The 24,533-nt window shown below is 44.9% G+C and overlaps 1 protein-coding gene across 3 annotated transcripts; it reads left to right on the forward strand.

Annotated features, from left to right (window-relative positions):
• Positions 1–1,747: 1,747 nt before the first annotated feature.
• Positions 1,748–23,911, forward strand: plcb2 (phospholipase C, beta 2). Of its 3 annotated transcripts, XM_023802289.2 has the most exons (33): positions 1,748–2,035; positions 2,471–2,888; positions 4,173–4,250; positions 4,844–4,912; positions 7,409–7,549; positions 8,076–8,155; positions 8,437–8,490; positions 8,603–8,678; positions 8,779–8,879; positions 9,979–10,139; positions 10,240–10,386; positions 10,551–10,708; positions 11,682–11,764; positions 11,984–12,068; positions 12,756–12,912; positions 13,546–13,625; positions 13,715–13,811; positions 13,977–14,061; positions 14,785–14,909; positions 15,192–15,343; positions 15,742–15,906; positions 16,023–16,122; positions 16,235–16,339; positions 16,958–17,019; positions 17,105–17,192; positions 17,312–17,977; positions 18,221–18,404; positions 18,855–18,981; positions 19,627–19,703; positions 20,513–20,575; positions 20,667–20,718; positions 21,486–21,572; positions 22,268–23,911. In XM_023802289.2, the coding sequence occupies exons 2-33, from the start codon at positions 2,805–2,807 to the stop codon at positions 22,433–22,435; spliced, it is 3,957 nt and encodes a 1,318-aa protein (XP_023658057.1). In that variant the 5' UTR covers positions 1,748–2,035; positions 2,471–2,804; the 3' UTR covers positions 22,436–23,911. The 3 variants fall into 3 exon arrangements, with proteins under 3 accessions (XP_023658057.1, XP_023658055.1, XP_072555308.1); XM_023802287.2 differs by having other exon boundaries at positions 1,748–2,888; XM_072699207.1 differs by lacking the exons at positions 1,748–2,035; positions 2,471–2,888; positions 4,173–4,250; positions 4,844–4,912 and having other exon boundaries at positions 7,481–7,549; positions 8,076–8,153.
• The last annotated feature ends 622 nt before the right edge of the window (positions 23,912–24,533 follow it).

The following is a 24,533-nucleotide window of genomic DNA, read 5'->3' on the forward strand; positions in this document are numbered from 1 at the left end:
AGCGGACGGGGAACAAGGAAAACACACTAGGGACTAGTACAATGACAGAGGGAACAGGATGGCCAGCAACACCTGCTGGTCAAACAGGGAATGAACACATAGGACAGGGATGGATGGGCACCGACCATGGGAAGCACATTTTTACAAAGAGCACAAAAAGAATAAAGAAATTGAAAGGACATTATATTAAACCATATCAAAGGCTATTGGAGAGAAACAACATAATGGCAGAAACATGGCTTAAATTCGAGTTTCTCATTTGCTTATAATCAGGATGTCACTATGTAACTCAATGGTGGGAATGCAGTCGTTTTAAAATGAGCTATATATTGCTACTGTTGTGATGGAATTCATGCAAATGCATGGGGATAAATTACAGAAGGGTCATGAACCCCCCAAATATAATCAAAACCAACTAATGTAACCCCCCCCCCCCCCCCAATAATCATGTCTCCCCGAAATGGGTGAAGACCTCAATGCTTTACATATTTGTAATATGTCTCTGTGGTGTCCTAACAAAGCTCTTCCTGTTCCCCTATGTAGCCATGTAAATAGTGGGCAGTGCACAGGCAGGCGGCTGGACACGCTGCTTCTGCAGCCGCATTTATACACGAGTCATGTAATATGAAATTACTTTTATACTGAGGATGAAGAGTTTTTGTTGCCCCTGTATTTTCTGTTGAGTTTTTGCCCACACTAATTCTTGAAAAATTCTCTTTGATTTTACTGCTGCCAAACTGCTTTTGGGCACCCATGTCCAGAAGGATGGCGTTACAAAAATACCATTGAACCAAATGATAATTTACCCCTAGTAGTAATTATTGTGTAAGTAATAGTGTTTAATCATTGCTGACACAGTCAGGTAATTCTGTAGTTTTTACGTCTAAACCTTCCAGGTCTGCAGCTAGATCTGCCTCTCTCCAGCCACTCCGACAGTCCCAGATGATCAACACCGGCTCTGCAGGTCCACTTGAGCTTTGAAACCCAGCGGCATGGTGCTTGACAGGGCAGAGGGCTCCAGCTGGTCGTCCCACTGTGAGCGTGGCTGGAATGTCAGCATGTGTCAACAATCTTACTACCTCTGCGATATTACTCATGGATAATACTGTGCACATGGAGGCCCATAATGACAGAGTCAGCATATTCCACAATAATTATATTATTGTGACACCCAGCAGACTCAGGCTTTAGAAGAAGTGAGGCAACATCTTCACACAAAAGGCAGTTTTATTGATAGCCCTTAAGAGGACTGGCACACAAGGCTAGACAGTAACAACAACCCAGCACCCTCTCCTCTCTACACAGGGAAACACAGGGAGGTCCCACAACACACAATAGGATGCACAAACAGTACACTAGTCAGTACGCTAACATTACACACACTAGTCACTACACATGACGCAACATGCGGGGAGCATGCGACACATAAAACATGGCACAGTCATTAACAGTGACACCGAACAGGGGCTATTTACAACACACACCCAGAATGCACTGGGAGCATGCAAATTACCTCAGGCAATTCGACAACACTACATTATATTTATGGTGACTACATGGAAAATGCTAGAGGTCTAATACACTTTGAAGTTTGTGTTACACATTTGCAGCATTGAAATCAGTCACCCATTGGCCATCATTCCTCTCGCTGGTAAGGAACAATGCAGCCCTGAGACTTTCACACAGATGCTCTTGACTGATAGTGAGGCTGCGGACAGTTGATAAGGCGCAGGCATTGCAAGGGAGCAGACGGGTCTCTGCTGCGCATTGCAGCCGTTGCACCACTCGTTGCTGGGCGGATTGGATCAGCAGTCCTCAGTTTCACAATGTGTTTCAGTCGTCTTCTTGATAGCTCTGCAGAAGGACGTCGCATCTAATGAAGGATATGCTGTATTTGTTTTGTGTAAGAGACCTTACAGTATCTTTTTTAGCCATTTTTATGACTTGAAGAGCCCCAAAATATTTGTTTCAACGGAAGCACCAAGTCGGAGATGCCATGACTGGTGTGATGACTGGTCGAGTGGAACATGAAGAGGTACTTTTCTCATCCCTTTGATTACATTTCTGAACTTAGTTGGCCTCAGTTTCCTTTTCACGCCTCATCTGTGTCATTTGTGCCCTTGAATCATTGCATGATGGTCGTGACCCCATATCATTTGCATGAAGAGTTGACTCAAAGCTTCCCATTTGAATACTACACAAATTTCGAAGAGCATTCCAGCCTAGATCCAATTTACTACAAATCTGAGCTCTTTACAATACAGGCCTGAGAATATCCTGGAATATTTAAATAAAAAATAAAACATGTTTCTTGAGTCTGTAAATTAGATGTTTGATGAGTCAAATGTCTTCACAGATGTGTTTCATTCGTATTGTGTGTGTTTGTGCATTGACCCAAATACTCATGTATGATTAAACTAAACAGCCTGAGAATAATATGTCAAATTATTTTTCTTCCATATTTCTTCAGATGCAGAAGTGCCCAGTTGCGCCCCTCCCCAGTAAATTTGCAGCATTGCTCTTTATATGGGGGTGGGATGTAAGGGATGTCCCATTCGCCACTGCACTAATTTGCAATGCATAACTCACCAGACAGCCTCCTCCTCAGTCATTTCTGGAGAGTTTATCAGGTACTGTGCTGCACGCCAGCCTCCTGCGCGGCGCCGACGCTCACAACACTGCAGTCGAATTAGATGATGTAGGGATTTCACATCCGCCGGCGTCAGACATACCGAGACAAGACGACGGTTTGGTTGACAAGGGGGAGAGAATAGGCGTGTGATCGAGCACGTGTGGAGGCAGAGATGGAGAAGAAGCCTCGTGGTCTGGAACCTCCAGATGTTAAAGACTACCTCATAAAAGGGGACAGGTTCATCAAATGGACAGAAGTAAGTTCACAGAAAACCGGCCATCTGTTAGCTAATCCATCTCTATCTCTCTTAATTTCACTGCACCAGCCAAAAGCCCTGATTTTTCAGTATTTAGTGCATAACCCAGGCTGGTATGCTAAACACACAGTCTGTAAAAAATTATATATGGTACATTGAGCCACTTTGCTTAATGTTTCACTGCAAACTACTGTAACTCAAGACTGACAAGACATTATCTAATCATCAGTCTTGTTTTACAGGGTGTCTTTCTGCTGCTAAACCAGAATTTGCTTGTGGGTTGTATAGATCACACGAAATAGTGCTTCTCATCATAGAGTTTACCATCACAAGAGGTTTAGGCTGACCACAGAGACTTCTGGGAGTTTAGATTGGGGAAGTCATTTTTCAAGCTGTCGCATTCAAGCAATTATGCTAGAAAGAACTGTTTGCAGAATAGAATCCATCATAGTTTCTAATCCTTCAGAGCAAAAGCTTTTTTTGCCTGTTTTTTCAAAACTCATCTGCTTCCTAGCTGAAAATTCTTTTAAGGACCACAGTATGTGGAAATCAAAAAGTGAATCATAAAAGCAATTCTCTACAGAATTTGGCAAATGAATGAAATATTTTATTTAAACAGAATATATTTCAGGTCACGTAAAAAAATGGAATGTTTATCCATATAAAAAGCAGTTGTCATGGCAATGGCCTGCGAATGTAGTTTTAATAGCAGAATTTGAGTTCAGATTTTATTTATTCCTTTAATAAATGTTGTTGCAGCAGAGGTTTGCGCCCAGAAAAAAGCCGTTGTACAGGGGCCATTGCATATACCGATAACAGAATTGTTTCACAACATCTGCTTGAAGGAGAGTGCTCTTCAGGCTTAGAGGAAGCCTGTTCATTTCCATGCATTTCCGTCACAGTGAGCAGTGGCCCACAAAACAATCTGCATGGCCGTCTTTATTCACAAACGGATGCTAACTTGCTGACTCCCTGAAGTGTTCAGCACACTGCATTCTTGATCTCCAATCACTATTATTATGATGATACCAGCCTTTGTTTGAGCAGATATCTGTGCCAGCAGGAAGCCCAGCTTAACCACATGTATCTGGCGGCCTGGCGTCCCTCTATTTGGACACATGACTCCACATTGCTTTCGGTGGTACAGTAGTGGTGTCCTTCAGCAGGAGCGAAAAAGCTTTGCTTTGTTCCTGTGGCAATTCCTGGCCACTCTGTGGCTAAAGTCTAGTGAAGCTGTAACCTACCTGTGGAGGTGATGCATACGCTTCATGTCGTGTGTTACAGGAGTCAAACCGAACTTCACCTGTCACCATGAAAATGGACCCGAAAGGTTACTACCTCTACTGGACCAATCAGAACCGGGTGAGAGGTCTCAGATACCTTTGGATTCACCTAGTGCCGTGCACACTATGGCTAATAACACAATCCAGATGGCTTAGAAAGCATTTAATGGTGTTTATCATTGAGTGCTAACAGGTATTTGCATGTTTTTTGGGTGTTTGAGGTTTTGGGTCGTCTTGCTGGGTGATTGCATGGTTTACTACATGAAACGCACAAAACAAGTTCGCTAATATAAGGTGTATCGAATATATATACAGATATCCTGGACAGACATACATAAACATACATAACATACATAAATAATAAATATAGTCCTGTTATTTTACACTGTAGTGATGTAAGACCCGCAGGATCTCAGCCAAGTGTTTTCATAATAAGAAAAACCACAACATCTGTGCAAAAATATTGTTATTCTGTATGCAAATGTGCTGAATAATGTTGCCTCCAGGTTCAATTTGGTCGTCGGTCCTTGGCGAATTGCTTGTGACTGACAGTCGCTGGATGGCTTCATTTGCCGTCACATGACGGGTGCCCAGTGTAGATGCGGCCGCCTGTTTGCAGTCACTGCTTCATTCTTGGCATTGTGGTAAATATAAGTCTGTTATTAAATACAGGAGACAGTGTTCCTGGATGTTGCCACCATCCGAGACACAAGATATGGGAAATATGCCAAAATGCCAAAGGTATGTGCACTCCTTCGGCGCTGCAGCCCCCAGGTAGATCGATAACTGAGTGCCTCTCTCTGCATCCACGTGTTGGTATATAACTGAACTGACATTTGTGGGTGAGAGAGAAAGACAGAGGAAGAATGAGCCATTATTATCTGTTGTGCGCTTTCTGCCTGTCCTTTCCTGTGTGTGTGTGTGTGTGTGTGTGGAAATAACCTTTCTGTCTCTTTGGAATCATGTATGAATTATAGATCACCTCCTTGGAGGTGAGGCCAGACAGCCTTAGGTTTGAGTCCCAGGTTGACAGAGATGTATTATTCCCTTGTGGTGGGGGGAGACGAATTCCAGTCATCTTGTTCTGAGGTATAACTCCGTCTCTCGCAACGGGCTTCCTGTCATTACTGTTTTTAAGTCTGGCATGATGAGGGAGCACATCAGTGCCGCTTCACGCTCCCCCCGTGAACTGCCATCGCACTGGGGCACCTGTCATATGATGTCAGCTGAGGATGTGGCCATTTAACTCAGGCTGTCGCCTTGTGGGGTCGTCCCTGCGGTCCCCGCAGAGGATTTGCATCGCAAACGTCGGATCTGATGTCAGCTCACTTTGCCGGGCTCGTCTTGGCACCAGAGTACAGAGCCTGTGGTTGTGCAGCCTACGCACAAGTGAGCACGTGCAGAGAGAGATGCTTTCAGAAAAAAACCTTGGAGCCTTGAAGCACATAATCGGTTGATGACCATTTTGGTCAGATCCTGCCAGCGGACACAGCATCCGTTACCGCGGTGTTTTTAAAGTCCTTCCTTGGGGACTCCCCAGGCGGGACCATGTTTTTGCTCCCTCCAAGCTCCCAGGGAACTGGGAGGCAGCAAAAATGTGTACCGTCCGGGGGTCGGTGCGTTGTGCATTACAGGGCTTCCATGCGTTGGTTTTTGTGCACCCCCCGGTAGCATCAGCGGCAGAAGAAAAAAAAAATTCTACATATTATTCTATCTAGTTGGACTTTGCATATAATGGAGCTGAGCTGCTAATTAATTTCGCAAAGATTGCACTGCTGATTCATCCAAACGCGATCCCAGTGCCAGTCTCTGTCATACAACCTGGTTGTATGGAATTTTGCCAGTGCTTTGCCTTTCCCTGGCAGAATTGCCACTCTGGACGTCTCCACGGCTCAGCCATTGTGAAGTTCCCACATTGCACTCCGAATTTGCAGACGACTGTTCTCTAGAGGCCATTGAGGCATGTGAATATTGACTGGGAGCCAATACATTCCTAGCGTGTTTTGTGTGTTTTTTTTTAGCTTAAATGTTTAAGCCTAAATGTCTCTGATGCTGGGAAGACAATTCACCCATTGTGACAGTAATAGAAATAATTGGAAGTTCCCTTCCTGCTATTTTCACCCCTGCTCTGGAGGCATCGGAGCCAACGTTTCCTGGCAAACGGTGGAGTCCCAGCTGGCTCTGTGTGACCCGGAGACTTCGCTCGCCATGACTGGGCACTGCAGCCTGCAGACGCAGCAGACCCGCCGTGTGAAGGCCCAGTCAAGCCAAAGAGGCCCCAGAGTGGGCAGTGTTTCCCAGAGCCTGGAACTGCAGACCTGCAGAGCGGACCAGCCATTGCTGTGAAACATGCTTTAGAATCTGTAGTGAGACACTTATGTTCAGTGTTTTGTGAAAGATCTATGAAAACAGCAAGAAAACAAAGGCAGTTTGGGGATTATCCATCCATATTCGATCTACTAATCCTGAGCACGGTCATGGGGAGGCTTGGAGCTTATTCAAGGCAGCATGGTGCAAAAGGCAGAACCACCCTGGTGGAATTACAGTAATTTGGGGACTAATTAATTACAAATATGACTAATAAATGCGGGTCTTATCCAAATGATAGATGTGGAACATTGAGTTGTTAGAACATGGGACAGCCAAAGGGTGCTCAGAGGGTCCGGCTATCCTTATGTTTGCATGTCACGTCACAGTGCTGGCCTCAGTCTCATGTCATGGCTTTAGCTGTAGCCGAGTGTTTAATTCTTCTCTCGCTGACCGTTTGCCTCGCCAGCGGAAAGTTCCAGCGCTTTCTCAGTCATGTCCTTGCTTTGCATTCAGCTTGTCATTTGCCTGTTTGGATTAAGCTTCTCCTTTCACAGGTGTTGGTATGAAAACCTTGTATACAGGATGGTGCCTGGTAACTCAATCTGTCAGGAAGTCGTTGGGGGAGGCTGATGATTTTGGTTGAACTACTTCCCATGCAAATCAGCCTTGACTGTGGTTAGCTGCAGCTAGGTTACAGTGCACTCCGCACACATAGTCTAGGCTCAGCACAAGACTTTATTATGATCTATTTTAAGGATTTTTTATCTCGTGTTTACTTCGGATTTATTCTGTTCTTTTAGGCTTGATTCGCTTCAGAGTGTTGGTAACAGTGTTGACGTGACTGCCAGACACCCGTGCTTAAAGAAGCAACGTTCATTGTGATGCCGTGCAATAACTGTGATTCTTCTGTGCCATTCACACCTGCAGCAGCCCAAGGTCCGCAATGTCTTCAACATGGACTTCCCAGACAGTCACCACTTAGCCAAAATGCTGACCATTGTATCCGGCATGGACATGGTGAACCTGACCTACCATAACTTCTTTGCCCACAAGGAGAAAGTAGTGGAGGTGAGGTTATGGGGATGATTCAGGAACAGTGATGAGCATCGTGTGAGGGGTTGTGATCTGGAGTGATGTCCTGAAAAGGGCGGGCAGGCTACCCAAGTCGTGCATCTCCCCTTCCTCCTTCAGACATTAAACACGAGGTTTGAATTCAGCAGATAGTTTAGCACTGGACAACAAAACCATCACAGCACTTTTAGCATTTCGAGGTTAATCTGGCAGGAATTCGAAGAAGACCAGCTGTCTGACGCTTCAGTGTTTTTTGTGATATATTTATGACACCTTATCAATGTCCATTCTGGATATAACTGGCTGTGATTAAATGCGTTTGGTACAATGTAATAATGGATCACTTCCCTAGAGCAGAAGCTATTTTGATTCTCGATAGTGCTAGCAAGAAGCCTTGCAGTTTAATTTTACAGTTAGCTCTTTTCACTTGCCTGTTACAGTGTTGAACGTGTACAGGCTGTTAGTTCAATGCATTGCAAGTTTGGTCTCATCATAAAACAGTATGATAAATATTTGGCTACAGCACTGGGCGGAAGACATCCTGGCCATTGCTTACAACACGCTGAGGAACAACGCTTGCAAACATGTCTTCCTGGAAAAAGTGTGAGTGAACGGTTTGATAAATGATCCCGCTCTTACCACTATCCAAGTTTGCACACAGTCCCCAAGAAATGCAGCGCTAGGCAATTATGGGCTGTTGATGCAGCTCAAACAATACACAAGTGGTAATGTGAGCTCCCCACAGGAGTGAACAGTGCTGGGGGCTTTCAGAGATGTTTGCTTCAGAAGTGTTACTGATGAGCATAGTGATGCTCCCTCTCACAGATGTCTGTAACCCCCCTCCCACCCACCCACCCACCCATCTCCATCTGGGCTTTCTGCAGGTTCATCCGCATCTCTTTGCAGACCAACAAAGATGGAAAAATCCCTGTGAAAAAGTGAGCCTTCGTCTCGACACTTTTCTTGAAAAGCCAAATATACTCCAGCTACATGTGAAACATGTGGATCTCACTCCTGGCCCATGCACCTGGTGCTGTCTCTGTCTCCTAGCATCTATAAGATGTTCCCTGCGGACAAGAAGAGGGTGGAGAGTGCACTGGCCGCAGCCAATCTGCCAAAAGGAAAGGTGACGCTTATTCCTTCGCCTCTCAGCGGTGCACCGCCCAGCCTCAGTCTCCCTGCTGGTCATGCAGCCTTCATGTCATACATTTCCTCCTCCTGCACAGGGGGACACCATGAAGCCAGACGTCTTCACCGAATCTGCCTTTAAAGTCTTCCTGACGCAGCTGTGCCCCAGGCCAGAAATATATGAAATCTTCACAACCTAGTTAGTCTCTTTGGACACAATCCGGTTCCCTTGTTGAATCCTCAGTATATCTATGGCATTTATTAGGGGTCCAAGAATGTTGTGGTGTGCTAGGATTTTTCTTTTATTATTATTATTTTGCACTAAAATGATAAGGGGAGCAGAAAATGTCAGGTGTAGAAGCACCAAATTTGGTGAAGTGGAGCAGAATTCCCAGCTCTTCTCAGGCAAGCAAAATCATAGCAATTCTCCTAATGATGGTGCTTTAGCACGATGTTTTATGTTCTGGGCTATATCTCCGGAATCGTGAGTCATAGAAGCAAAATTCTTTTTTTCCTCCAGACATTGTGACCATGCAGATAATCCGTAGGATTTTGATCAGGCAAATCATTACAATGCTACAGACAAAGAAATTTCTTGCAATTAATGACTGATTTCACAGCATGTCCTCTTTGGTGTACAACAGGAATAAATATGTTTCCTTACATCAGTGAAAAGATAGATGCAAAAAGAACATGTCCACTACAATGGAAAACACTTTTCTTTAGTGTTTTGTATAGCTTTATGTGCATATAAATGGCCTGCAAAGTCCACAGAAACCACTCTTCTCTAATCTGCCTGAAACGCCTTGTTGGAATTCCAGCCCTTACTTCTGTGACACGGTGGGGTCACTTCATAACACAATCCTTATTGGTCGCTTACCTGCAAGGATCTGTCTGCTGACTGTAAGATGGGATTGAATGTGCAGAGCAAACTGATTAATCGGGCAAGCTATCCAATCAGAAACCACTGGGCTCATAGGGGGTGGGGCTTATAGCTCTAACAGAACGTTTCAGACAGAGTTATAAACATAGTGAATAGAGGTGCACAGTATGAGAAAAAGTGTTTCTGGAACATTGAAGCATATAAGTCTATTCTAGTACATCTCAAAAATAAAGTTATGAAAAGTGAAAATTAGCATAATAGGACCCCTTTAAGTAATTTCTTATGAAAAAATACTTCTTGCTACCCATCTTTCAGTAGGTGAAGGGCTGCCCCTCTGTTATTGTTGAGTATTTAGTTGTGTGAGCAGAGATCAAAGAAGTTGATGACCTGGTAACTTCCTGTCGCCTCTGGGCAGCTCTACCAAGCCGTATATGACAAAGGAGAACCTGCTTAAATTCCTCAACGAGAAGCAGCGCGACTCACGGCTCAATGAGGAGCTGTTCCCGCCTCTGCGACTGGAGCAGGTGAAGATGATTATTGACAAGTATGAACCCTGCTCCTCCACTGCCAACCGAGGTGAGAGCCCCCCCCCCTTTACACTTGCAGGTTGAGCATTCAGACTTTGATTACTGCTTCATTTACTTTGTGTGTGTTGTGTTTGTGTTGCAAAATCCAGGCAACATCTCCCCTGAAGGGCTCCTCTACTACCTGACAGGGCCCGATCTCTCTGTTGTGGCACTCGACAAGCTCGCCAGGTACCAGGACATGATGCAGCCAGTGCCTCACTACTTTGTCAAGTCATCTCACAACACCTACCTCACAGGTGAGTGGAACCATACCTACCTGTGAGTTCAAATGCATGGTAAAAAGCCAGTGGTGACAATGCGATGGGCGTTTGTAGTATTCGGGTTGCGTATCTCAGCAAGTCCTTCATGTTCTGGAACATCTGGAGGTTGACTGAAACCTTATCTCTGGTCATCTCGACAGCGGGCCAGTTTTCCGGCGTGTCGTCCCCGGAGATGTACCGCCAGTGTCTTCTGGCTGGATGCCGTTGCTTGGAACTGGACTGCTGGAAGGGCAAGCCTCCAGATGAGGATCCAATCATCACTCACGGTTTCACCATGACCACTGAAATCCTGTTCAAGGTGCTTGATACCTCCCATCTCTGGGAATGGGGCTGATGAAAGTTTAGGGACAAGCTAGGCTTTGGGGAAGAGCTACAGTAGCAATGGATCTGATGGTCATAATGTGTTTCCTATGGCGATCGTCATTATTGTGTGACAGGCTGTTATTAACCTCAAAGTCCACGACTATCTCATTACTTTGACCAATCCTTCCATTAACAGCGCTCATAAATGCTGCCGCAGATGTTCCTTTTAAGGCCGTAATGCAGCATTAGACACAATAAGCAAGCCAATATTCTCTGGCTTAGCAAAACCACCAAACCACAAACAAACAGACCAAACCTTGCTGCATGGATACCACCCCACACTTAAAGATCAGAGGAGAGCTTAATGGATACTAATGCAATAAAGTAATGCAACCTTTCCCCTGAGCCTCTGGCACATCTCAGGGAGGATGGGGGCAATGAGCTCTGCTTTGTGTCGCAGCCTGACTGGTATTCCTCTGCCTCGGCCGAGACATGTCAGTCTGCCCCTCATCCTGTCCCTGCCCCTGCCCATGTCAATAGGCCTGCACATCCAAGGGTGACGGGCACCCACGTCACCAGCCCTCATGGTACCAAGCAGATTAGCCCGGCTACCTAATGCGTCAGTATTTCCACAATAGGAAAGGGTAGAATTTGTATTGCGACCAGAGGTGGACATTTCAGGTCCAGAAAGTAAAAATCCAAACCAGGATTTTGTTTCAACCAACCAGTTGAGCATAAAGAGTAACAGACACAGAGTACTCAACTGGTTGGTTGGAACAAAATCTTGGTCTGGATTTTTACTTTCTGGACCTGAAATGTCCGCCTCTGATTGCGACGCACTGGGATTTTGTCTAAGACACACCATGTTTTGCATCCAAAGTTTCTCGGCATCGGTTCGGAGATAATGATGACCCTAAATTGCAGTTCTGGGAAATGAGTGAATAATCAAATCCCTTTCTGTGACACAGGATGTGATTGAGGCCATTCACGAGAGTGCTTTCAAGACTTCCCAGTACCCGGTCATCTTGTCCTTTGAGAACCACGTTGACTCGTAAGACAACCTCGTCTGCCTCGCTTCCTTTGCGCCACTCGTGTTTTACCGTAAAGAGAGAACTTATGCTAGCATGTGTATTCCCAAGCTCTTCCATTAATTGATATTTGTGTCCTCTTCAGGTGTGACTGTTTATTTAAAGGAAGATTTGCCTTAATATTGACATCTGAGGGCGACACTTTGAATGATTATTCTAAATGATTTTATGAATATTTTTAGGGTCAAGCAGCAGGACAAGATGGCAAACTATTTGAGGACCATATTTGGCGATTCTCTCCTTGTTGACCCCCTGGAAAAGTATCCTGTGAGTAAAACGGCGGATCTGCTTCCTGTCTGAATCATATGACCCCCGCAGGATCCCTGCACTTCCTCAGTTGCCTATTATTTCAATGTCTGTCGCAGAGGTGAGTCTTTCATCTTTTCCCATCAACGTTCTACGCCTGACATTGCAGCTATTTTGGAGGTGGCAACAGCAAGTCATCTGTCACAAAAAAAAAATGTTTTGGCCTCCCTCGGCTGCAGGCTTGCAAACTTAATTTAGCTTTGAGGTTACTGCACTGTGGCACTTGTTTTTAAGCATTTCATGCTATCAGAAAGGTCATTTGCACTGAGTCATTTACACCTTAAAGATCCCTCCTATTAATGCTGCCAAACGGCCCTGGGCATTCACATTCCTTGGCTCGTGTATTTTGTCAAACACACACCCCCCACCCTCCTCTTTCCGCCTCAATAACCTTCACTCCTTCTGTGTATTTCTGTACAATATAATTGTTCCTACCTTCTCTGAGATGAAACAATGTTCTAGGCTTTTCCTCATCTTTTTGTCTGCTTGTCTGCCTGCATTTTTAATGCTCATTTGCTCCTTCTTTTTTGCATGTTCATTCATCGACTTTGCCATTTCTTCAAATGTCCATCCGCTATCTGTGATGCTCTGCTTCCTGTCGGCTTGTGGATCTGCCCGCCGATGTTCCCATCCTCTCTGTCTCACCAGCTTGAGCCAGGCCACCAGATTCCAAGCCCGGCTGAGCTGATGGGGAAGATCCTGATCAAGAACAAGAAGAACAATAACGACAAACAGAGCCAGGGGGCTGCCAAGAAGACCACAGGGCCGGAGCAGCACCATGGCACGTCTGGTGTGGAAAGCCAAGGTGTGTTCACCACTCCCATCTGTGAGGAAAGCCTCGTCACCTGTGGAGTGCCAACATTTCCTCATGATGAATTGATTCCAGGTCCTAACGCCCTATTTTCTCACCCAGAGCATATTTATGGTTGCATCTCGAAAAGGGCGACCAGCTCTAGTCAGGCATATGTTTTCACATCCTGTAGTGATGGGGGATTTGGATCCCTTCCCCTATCGATTGTTACACAGCCATTCTGTGCATTAAAGCAGAGGCTCTTGTATTCTGGCATTTACGTGACATACATATCTGAAGAAACCACCTGAATACTGAGGCAAAAGTGCAAGCAACAATTTCCAGAATAGTTCAAGAGGTTTTTAAATTATAGGGATTCTTAAATTTATGAAGGGCCGTGTAAAAGCTGAAGAGCTGTGTATGTACCAGAGGCGGACATTTCAGGTCCAGAAAGTAAAAATCCAGACCAAGATTTTGTTCCAACCAACCAGTTGAGTACTCTGTGTCTGTTACTCTTAATGCTCAACTGGTTGGTTGAAACAAAATCCTGATTTGGATTTTTACTTTCTGGACCTGAAATGTCCACCTCTGGTATGTACGAAATGCACGTATACCTATGCAACCTTAAAACTTGACACGTGATTCCAGACGGCGAGGTGCTTGACGACCATGAGGAGCATGATGACCATGATGAGCAAGACGAAGAGAAAATGAAGAACTCTGATGAGGTAGAGGGTAGTGCATTATCCCACATGCCCATATGATCATTCTCAGGGTCAATAGGCTTCTCACTCAGCTCCTATAACTCTCCAATCAGGGCACGGCAGGACAGGAAGTGACAGCGTATGAAGCCATGTCCTCCCTGGTCAACTATATACAGCCTAATAAATTCATCTCCTTCGAGAATGCCAGAAGTAAGACATTTAGGTGTGGGGTAAATGCATTGTGTTTGGGGTGAAATCAGGAGTTAGGTGATCTTTGTGTTGTGGTTTTATGTCGCTGGGTGTGTGACAAAGACAGAGGGTCCTCACACTCGTGACAGCTAAAGTGACCATGATTTTTGCTTTTCCTTTGACCAGAGAAAAACAGGAGTTATGCAATATCTTCCTTTGTGGAGACCAAAGGCAGTGATCTGATCTCCAAGTCGGCTGTGGAGTTTGTTGAGTATCCTTCCTTGGTGATGAGTGATGCACAGAGTCGGCCTAAGGACAGGACATCATTGCTGTTATTGTTGTGTTTTCTTCAGCAGCATGGGGTAGTGTTGTTTTCTGACACATCCGGTTTTGGGCGTTTGAATCCCACCCATGCTCCGTGTGTGTGGAGTTCGCACATTCTGGCATACCTGGCGTTTCTGAATCCCCCTGTAGTTTATGTAGCTCATGTGAGTTTTAGTTACACAAAAATTGTTCTGAGGGAAGAATGAAAAAGATTGGGTTAGATTGACGACCAATCAGATGGTAGAGGAGGTGGGTCCAAGCAACTAGACTAGGCAGGGCCAACCAATCAGATGTCTTGGTCCCGCCTCCTCCACTTACTTGGACCCACCTCATTTACAATCTGATTGGTTATCTCTCTGAACCAAAATTTTTTTTCTTCTGCCCTCAGAACATTTTTGTGTAACTAAAACTCCCACAAGGGTTCATGTGCCCCGTGACTGACAGACATCCTATTTAGAATATGCACCCCATACCTGTCCAGGATTATCCTACTTATTTACTGAAGCTTATTGAGTCAAGTGAATCTTTCAAGGATACAGCAACGGACCTCTCCTGGGAAGTCCTCCTTTACCTGTGATGCAACCTTTAAATACAATGGTCCCAGGCAAAGTTCATTCTTGGCAGTGCCTGTATGTTCTGGAGACACGGGTTCCTATACAGGCCTGTTCAGATATAACAAGAGACAGATGAGCAGAGTTTATCCCAAGGGCACCAGAATGGATTCCTCTAACTACAACCCTCAGCCTTTCTGGAACGCTGGGTGCCAAATGGTAGCACTCAACTACCAAACTATGGGTAAAATGTTTCAATTTGATAGCCTGGTAATAATGAATGTTCGTTTTTAATGTTTTGTACCAAGTGAATAGCAATTGCTTTTGGCTCTGCCAACTGAAGAAATGAATAAAATCGATCCAGAATTGTACACTTGCAGTCTTTTAAAATCACCACTAGAGACCACTGTTGTGCAAGTAATAAAAACGCCAAAGGCGAAGGCCCATAGAGCTACAAAGAGACTAATATTACAGAAGGTGAACGTGTTTTTTTTTCTCTTTTACCAATCACGTTTGTGCTTTGCAGATTTTCCAATGCAGCTGAATATGGCCCTGTTTGAGTTCAATGGGAGGACAGGTTACCTTCTTAAGCATGACTTTCTGCGCGGAAGTGACAAGACATTCGATCCTCACACGGACCGGCTTGATACTATCGTGGCCAGCACTCTGACAGTCAAGGTATCAGCAACGGTGCACTTGTAATAACAGCAATAGACTCCTCATACTTATTCTCTGCCCTTTAGAGCTGTGGCACGGAAAAGGAATACAGCCCAATGAAGGCATGTATGTGCACATGCTTACGATGAGTCAACACTAGAAATGCCGTGTGGCAAGTTATATGCATCAGTGAACAACGTCATGCTATGAGCTGTCGCTATGTCCCGCTAAGGCACCATGGGGGGCTCTGGGGTTTGGCAGTCATGGGGCTATGTTGGTGGGGAGATGTTTGTAAAGTCTTCTTCATACTCTCCTGAAATTAATAGATCACTCAGCTCTGAATTCCAGCGATTGTGCTGGCGTGTTTGCAACGCCAGACTGTGCTTGCCATGGAATTTCTGCCCTTGTTTATCATACAGGTCTATTCTGGCCAGTTCCTATCGGACAAAAATGTGAAAACAGGGGTAGAGGCAGAGATCGTAGGGCTGCCCAATGACCCCAAGCGCAAATTCCGGACCAAATGGTCAACCACTGCCAATGCTATTAATCCGGTGTGGAATGAGGAACCCTTTGTCTTTGAGAAGGTGAGCTGACAATCCTATTTTTGTTCATGGACAGCTGCTGGATGTCCAGATTAGCCCATCAAAAAAATCCTGGCTAATAAAAAGCACTTTTTAAAGCAGCAAATGTGTCCCGCCAGATCCTGTTGCCAGAGATGGCTTCTCTTAGGCTTGTGGTGCATGACGAGAGCGGGAAATTCCTCGGGCACAGAATAATCCCTATTTATGCCATACAGTCAGGTAAGTATTTACAGTATAATACCAGCGTTTTGTAAAATGGCTGTACCGTATTATCAGCTGTGTTACCGGCTTTGCTCTGCCTTGCCGACGTTTCGGGATTTTGATTCTCTAGGCTACCAGCACATCTGCCTCCGCAGTGAGAGCAACGTGCCCCTCACCCTGCCGTCCCTGTTCGTGTACATCGAGGTGAAGGACTACATTCCTGCTGCTTTTGCGGGTAACCTGCTTCACGTTGTTTTCTCTCATCAACCGACAGAGTTGCAGTCAAGGTCACTGAAAATCCAAATCACCACAAAATCACTGTGTGGCCTAAAAGTTCACAATCGATAGGCACAAGGTCATTGTCACTGATGTTTGTTTTTGTGTATTTAACCTGAATTTTATCCAGCTGTGTGCAACATCAGTAGATTAAAGGTAGTTTAACAATAACAGCCTTTATACACATTTAAATGGAAAATTGCAAATGTTTTGTTGGTGAAAGTTTGAAATGTGACCATTTAGGGTGTCGATGATCAAATGCACTGGCTTGTTCCAGGCGAGATGTGGAATGGAACCATGTCGCAAGATTTTGGGAGAAAAGGAATGACGGCTTCTTTTGGGGGTGGGAGTGGAGGTGGATTTAACAAATCCAGAGTGGGGAAATCAAAGTAAAACACAGCCATTTATAACCACAAAAGGAAACATACATAAAAACAGAGCAAAACAGAGCTAGATACTATTATTAACAGTTTCAGAGGGTCTTTGAATTGAAGGTTTTGGGAACATAAAATACAACAGATTTGGAGCTACAAAGTGATGTTTTTTGTTGTATTCGAATTATTTACTTGTGTTCCAGATTTCAGCGACGCCTTATTCAACCCGACAAAATCCTCCGACAAGCCGACCAAGTCTTCTGAGGTAAGCCAATCACAAACAGTGAGCATTTTCTGTGGGTTGTTGGTAGCTGACGAGAAATAAATTGAGGTTGCGGTTTTTTCTCCAGTATACTAGCCCCTATGAGTTGCCCTTTCAGCCACTTCCTGGGGCAACAGAAGAGAAGGTGGAGCTCCCCGGTGCACAGACGGACGCAGGTAAGGTGACTGCTTTCCTGAGGTTGCGAAGTGTCCAAGTACAGAATGATGGGCAACTGAACAGTACAGAAAGTCACACAGTAACGTCCCACTCAAAATGTCACCTTATTTGAATGCAGGGGCAGAGACTGAAACATCTACCCCTCCCCCAGAGGGCACTAGCCTTCAAAATGGGGTTGACACTTCTGACACATCAGAAGACAACATCCAAGATCCTGGCTCTTGTACTACGCCAAAAGAGGGTTGTGTTTCATCTGTGGAACCTACCCCAGCTGGAAGCGATGCAACTGAATCTGCACCCGCAGATGAACCTGAAGAAAGCCTCCTTGTCACAGCAGACTCCTCCCCAGATGCAGAAGCTCCACCCACCACAACTCAAATCCCAGATTCTGACCCCACTCCAGAAGCAGAAGCTCCACCCACCACAACTCAAATCCCAGATTCTGACTCCACCCCAGAAGCAGAAGCTCCACCCACCACAACTCAAATCCCAGATTCTGACCCCAACCCAGAAGTAGAAGCTCTTGCTGCTGATGTTGCCCCAAATCTTGATGTTGACTCTAGCCAGGATGTCTGCCCCAACCAAGACAGCTCCCCCACAGATGAGCCCTCAGTTCCAGATATTACCCAGGAGTCTGCTGTGGCCTGTACTGACATAATGGACCTTTGCATATCAACCGAAGCTGCACCTTCGGTAGATTCTGAAGCAAACCCTTCCTCTGACTCCTCATCTGATGCCTCAATCCCAAATAAAGAGAAGCCTCCTTCAACAGACTCAGTTTCAGGTGAGGCACACAATCCACAAATCCTTTCCTATCTCCTAATTTCTCCTAACCTGCCTGAATTTGCCGTGACTAATATGGAATATGCTATCTCAGTGCACTATTGGTTGGTGTAATCAGAATAGACACAGATTTTTTTTTTTTCTGGTTAACGCAGATCTCTCTAAATACTGCTTTGAGCAGACTTTTCCCGTATTCAGAACTGCTGCGCACAGATGTTCATTCTGTCTACATTTCCCCCCACAGAGCTTTCATCTGTGAGCATAGAAGAGCTGACACAACACAAGAGCTTCGTCAAGGTAACCAAGAGACAGGAGAAAGAGATAAAGGAGCTGGAGAAGAAGAACCAGAAGAAAGGAGAAGAACTGATTCAGAAATACAGAGACATGTTCAAGTCCATCAGGAAGAAGAACTCAGTGAAGAAGAAAGAGTAATGGCTTCCCTTTTAAAGTTCCCGTTTAATCTCTGGAGTGACTTCTTAAATAGATGATTTAATTAATGTAGTCTCATTTTCCTAATGCGCAATTTCGATCAATGTCCACTAGGTGGAACTAGATTATTGAAATTTGGACTTTTTCCACTAGAGTGTGTTGCTCCTGTTGCTGCTCCTATTTTATTCACTTTCATTAATTCAGAATCAGAGGAGGATGAGTTCCAGAATACATTCAAATCTGCTGTTTATGGAAGGAGAGAAAGGGATACATTTAAACGTGGGCATCACTCTACAAATATGCGAGATGCTCGGTACACTTGGAAAAGCTAAAAGACATATAAGTAGATATGAACATGAGTTTCTAGCAAGAGACTTACAGCAAATGTATAAAAATCCACACCCTTCTGCCATGTCCGCAGCCTGCTCTACGTATGACCTTTCTTGCAGGGCTGACATGGTTGACCTGGGTGACAAGGTGACAGAGCTGAAGGTGAAGCTGCATGCAGACCTCAAAGGCTTGCGTGAAGATCAGTATGAGCTTGTGAAGAAGAAGAAGGAGCAGCACACTACTGAGGTATGGAACTTCTCTCGAGAGCTGAGCCCCGACCTTCTCAGCATGGGTCAGTTGGGGCGTTATATCATACAGAAGAACAACAAATCACTCAGGAATTTTATGATTCTCCACAGAACTATGTAATGTGGCCAAGGCACAAAGCAGAACATTAGTGACATTTAGTTTATCACCTGTACATGTGAGCCTTGTGTCATCAGAATATGATGCAAACACAAAACCATTAAATGAGTCACGCAGATATTTCCAACATTCCTAGTCGTTTCCAGGAATTATTAGGGAATCCATAGGTGGAACTTCCCGGTTGCATGTGTTTGTTGGCCCAGATGTAGCTCAGCTGTTCATCAGAAATGGGTCATATATCACCATGTCAGCTCCACAGTGACTGTCAGCGTGATCACATTCATTTCTAGTCTGTCTCCATTAAGCTTGAGACATCCATCTTTAGCAGATTTGATTTCTGATTCTGCTGTGTTCCACAGTAGCAGACAAGCCAGAACAACAGCTACACAGGTCATTTTTTCCCATCACCCTGGAATGTTCACGTGACGCCCCACGCACCCTGAGATGTCACTTTCAGCTTCCAGGCACACGTCTTGGCATGAAAGTGACCGCGACGTTTCTCATTTTCTTCATCCCGTGTCACAGCAATTAGCGAAGCTGCTGGAGATCGCCAAGGAGAGGCACACGAGCGAAGCCAAGGTCTTACGAGAGTGTCGAGAGAGGTGGGCCAACTACTCCTGGCACAGAGATGGGACAGGAACTGAACAGCCAGTTCTGGGGAGGGGTCAAGGGGGAGGGCAAGAGCTTCTTGAATCTTACAGCAGTGTCTCCCAACCTGGTCCTCAGGGAAACACAGTCAGTTCATGTGTTTGCTCCCTCCAAGCTCCCTGCCAGACAGTACATATTTTTGCTTCCTCCCAGCTCCCGGTAGGAGCAAAAATGTGGATTATTTGGGGGTCCCCAAGGACCGGGTTGAGAAACACTGTCTCACGGTGTCAGAATATGCGGACTGAGCCACCTGTGCATAATCTCGACCACCCCACAGAAAGCTTGCCACTGTACCGCCACAAATTCACAGCCAGGTTGTCGACGTCCTGTGAGTCTTTAATTCTTGTGATATAGCGTTTGCAAAGCCAGTGCTTTTCCCCACATCTGCCAAGTGAGTGTGTAGCGCTGAAGAGGGACGAGCTCAGCAGCGGGTAGTGAGTCCGCCTGCCTCTCTGCGTTTTTGCCAACCGCTGGTGAAGGGTTTCGAACAGGTCTGTCAGAATGACAGGTTCTGTTATCCTGTTTGGGTCTCCTGTTCACTAAAACAGGACAAGCTTCTTCAATGTTTACCCTGTTCCATGGGCAGAAATGAAAAACAAACAAAAAAGTGTGGTTGCATATACCAGGTTAGATGGGTTTTAGTCAGAGCCTTAAGTATACTGATCAGACCATTATTTTGAGATGTACCAACTGTGATCTTCCAGCTGATAGTCTCATGAAATCCTCAGTGCTGGCAGGTTGCCTCACACAGTCTTCCTTCTAGGGAAGTCAAAGATAAGAAGAAGAAGTTGGCGTCCTCTGGCAAGTCAGGCTCGGGGAAGGGCAGGTGAGCCCCGAAAGGCCGCTGTGCAGAGAATGACCTGTCCTGTGAGGGATGTCTCAGAAGGCTGAATCAACCCCATTTAATGTTACTGCAGGACACAGAAAGGAGACGATGGAGGACAGTCGGAGGAGCAAGCGAATCAAGACGTAAGCGACCCCTTCTCTCCTCCTGTCAGCCCAGGGCATATGCATTTTTCTCCAGCTTTTAATAAATCCCTAAACTGCATTTTTTTTCCAGAGCCAAAATATTGTGGCAGACATTCAGAAAAAAAGCTATATAATTACTCTGTTGTAATTTCAGAATTGGAATAAATGTCAACGGACTTGACGTTTACATTTGCTTCATGTGGCACATTCGCTTTATGTGACGTCGATTCCTAGATTTTCTGGGGAAAAAAACAGCAAGCATTGTACTGCCTATAAAAATAAAATGTTCACGCTTGCTGCATTGGCAGCATTTCAATTGATTTATCCCACGGATAGCCCCACCCTCCCAGAGCCGTCACAGTTTTTCTACACAGAAATGGTTAGATGTGTGATGAGTCACCGAATGTTATTGTCCTCCTCGTTTGCATGTTTGTTCATTAAGATTCATCCTAATTTAATCACTGTTGCTCACCAATCAACCCGGTGTAGCTCTTCTCTTTCAATCTGAATAATTTCCGCGTTGCGGATTCACGCCAGTGTTTCAAAACGTAGATTTGCATCTGAAATAAATTGCAATATCCTTTACGAGTACCCCCCCCCCCCAAAAGAAACTGATTTTTAGTAAATATAAAAAGTTGTTCTGAGGTAATTCAAGTGAGGATTTCTGAAGGTGAGGATGTGAACTGGCAGGACGGCAGTGTCAGTCTGACCACTGGCTTTATTGATGGGAACACTGGCCAGCTGTCTCTCATTTGTGTTACCCACAGCTCTCAGATGGGTATGCTGTACAGCAGGAGCTACTCGAGAAGAAGCAGGGAGTCACTGTAGAGCAGATCAAAGAGCAGAGCAACCAGGTAAACAGGCTAATGGGGCCGGTTATTAACAGAGGTGGGTAATTCAGGTTCAGCGAGTAAAAATCTAGACCAAGATATTGTTTTGACCAAGCAGGTGAGTATAGAGAGTCACAGTCACAGAGTACTGAACTGGTTGGTTGAAACTAAATCTTGGACTAGACTTTCACTCTCTGGACCTGAACTACCCGCCTCTGGTTATTAAAAGCCCCATATCCATCAAAGTCCTGGGGAAGGGAGGTGTTTGGGCTACATTTAGGCAACTGTGTTGTTGGTTACTGTATCAGGGTGACCTGCAGGTTTATGGTATAGGCTGGTATTCATGGTTAAAATTTTGCTGTGTCACATGGTCAGTCTGGGGGCACCGTCACTGTGGACCCTGACTCTTGAGGCCTTAAGGATGCTCACCCTGGCCTACGCATAGATTTATTAAAATGCGATGTTAACGGAGAGTAAAGGTTACTTTGATTAAATGGATAGTGAATAAATCATTTTCATCCTTTACTATGCTCTAAATGCATAGAAGCCCTGCATAGAACAAGTGGGGATGGTTGGATGGATGGATGGATGGATGGAAAAGTAAGATGTATGGGGTAATTGCATTATCATTGTGTTTGTTCAGTCCTGTGATGACTCTTTCCTTAGAACTGACTGTTTCCTCACTCCCTGCCTTTTGACCGCTGTTCCCCTGACCACAGCTCAACCAGCAGGCCCTGGAAGAGTACCATAACAAGATAAGGACACTTCCCAATGACCTGCGTGACGCCGTAAACGCTTGTGTAGGAGAACACTTTCCTGAGCAGGTGGACCAGGGCTCCACGGTGCAGCCAGAAGGTGGCCCCTATGGCAGCATATTCCTGGGTTAGGCCAACAATCCATCTCCCTGGACAGCAACCCCGTCTGATCTGCTGGAGGTTTTTGGTAGCCTTATATTTATATTTCAGAGCATCTAATCGTGTGACGATGACATGGGAGACAGCCACGAAGGCCCGAAATATATTTTTATTTTAACGTAAGTTGTCATTCCACTAAACAACAACAAAAGTCCCATATAATGTAAATAAGTGAAACAAACATGCAGTGAAAAAACATGCTCCTCTCTTAAAGCCTGTGTATGTCTAAGTGCCTTCACTGGGTGCATAACACTTGTCAGCGGGTGACAGTCCAGGGAGGGGGGTGACAAGGGCTCAATAAAAACCTCCTTTCAGAGCAGGCGCTGATCTGAGGCAGTGAGTCAGCCTGTCACACTGAGGCTCAGCCCATTGCAAAGATCACTAATAATTTTCCTTCCTGACAGACAAACTCTGAAATTATGTTTGTTTTGTGAGACTAAAGATGGAATCCATTTACAGGGTTTTTGAGTACTGAATAACTTGCTACTGGTTGACAGGACTTTTTGTCCACGGAAATGGTAAAAATTCAAAAAACGAAAGCCGGAATTCAAGAAGGCCTTGACTCAAGATGATTTCAGATAATACTGGACTTTGTGAACTTCCTCTTCCTGTTTTTTATTTTTTTTTTAAGTAGGATGCAACTGGCATGATGAACAGTCACGGGCCTTAAAAACACTGCTGTAAACACTACAGTCAGAATGTCAATGGGCTGTTGGGTTGTGAATCTCGGATTTTATTAATATTTTTCTATACTGTACACCAGTAGAATGTACTGTACAACAGTAGTGCCTGTGTTATACTTGCCATACAGGTTAATCGACTCTAATCACCATATAGCAGACTTGAAATTATTCTTGGTTGTCAGTTTTGCCTCCCTTCTGTCAGGATAATCCATGTAACGTGGGGACAGAAGTGCAAAAAACACTAAATACTACTAATTTGTCTTTTGTTTGTCATGTACCTTCATGTTTTAGTTTTATATTTATATTTAATGGATTAATAATTAAGTAGCTGTTTCGGTTCTTAGAAATTATTTGAGAAATGTTATGGATTCGGGGGAGACATTGCACAGCGTGCGCACTTTGATTCTAATGCTGTCTCTTTGAACTATCAAATTTGTACACGAACACAAATAAAGTTAATAAACACTAACCACATATACAGGCAGGGTTGTTCATTTGTGCTTGACTGATATTTGCCTGGCTGGTACATTCGCTGCTTTTCCATTTGTTTTGAGTGCACATGTGACCACGTGAGAGTGATTACGTGGAACACATCTGACAAAAACACACCAGAGTTGTTTTGCCTTGACCTTCAGCCTGTACTGTTCGCATGAATGCTTTTCCTAGAGGATTATTTTTCTAATTTTGAATTCACTTATAATCGCTGGTTGTAGCCTTTACCGTGCCTGCATTGGTGCAAAGAAGTACAGAAATACAACATGTTATATTTGTCGCATACGTTAGTACCTATTGTTGATAACGCATTTGTAAACGTCTTAAGATCACCAGCACTGAGATTGAATAAACCACATATTTCGTGGGTGCAATAGGGTGCCCTGACTTTGAAAGTGTCCTTTCATAACACATCCGTCCTGGTGCCACCTGCCCACGTCTTATGTAAGTCCTTTAGAGCTCGCCCCGCCGGCTTGCTCTGGTAAATGTAGCGGAAGGCCATCATGAATTCCCCACCCACGTTTAAAGAGACAGGCGGAGCTTAGAAGCGGTCGAGAGAAACCAGAGAACATGGTTGTTTCCTCCCTTGACGTAGAAAAAGGTGATGGGACAGGAATTATCGCACAGCTGTCAATCAGGCCTGTAGCCACTAGCCAATAGATTTTGCTAAGTGAGGTGGGGGGGGGGGGGGGGGGCTGGTGTCCCCTTGGTAGATTTCATTAGAACATAAGAACATAAGAAATTTACAAACGAGAGGAGGCCATTCGGCCCATCAAGCTCGTTTGGGGAGAACTTAACTAATAGCTCAGAGTTGTTAAAATCTTATCTAGCTCTGATTTAAAGGAACCCAGGGTTTTAGCTTGCGCTACACTAGTAGGAAGACTATTCCATACTCT

This window comes from Paramormyrops kingsleyae, chromosome 14 (genome assembly GCF_048594095.1).
Source record: "Paramormyrops kingsleyae isolate MSU_618 chromosome 14, PKINGS_0.4, whole genome shotgun sequence".
In the NCBI taxonomy this organism is placed as follows: domain Eukaryota; kingdom Metazoa; phylum Chordata; class Actinopteri; order Osteoglossiformes; family Mormyridae; genus Paramormyrops; species Paramormyrops kingsleyae.

Excerpts from the sequence above, each read along its gene's own strand:
- plcb2 (XM_023802287.2), top strand. The coding sequence starts at position 2,805 with ATGGAGAAGAAGCCTCGTGGTCTGGAACCTCCAGATGTTAAAGACTAC. Across the intron at positions 12,913-13,545 it reads GTCTGGTGTGGAAAGCCAAG|ACGGCGAGGTGCTTGACGAC; the intron begins GTGTGTTCACCA and ends ACGTGATTCCAG. Across the intron at positions 13,812-13,976 it reads CTCCTTCGAGAATGCCAGAA|AGAAAAACAGGAGTTATGCA; the intron begins GTAAGACATTTA and ends TCCTTTGACCAG.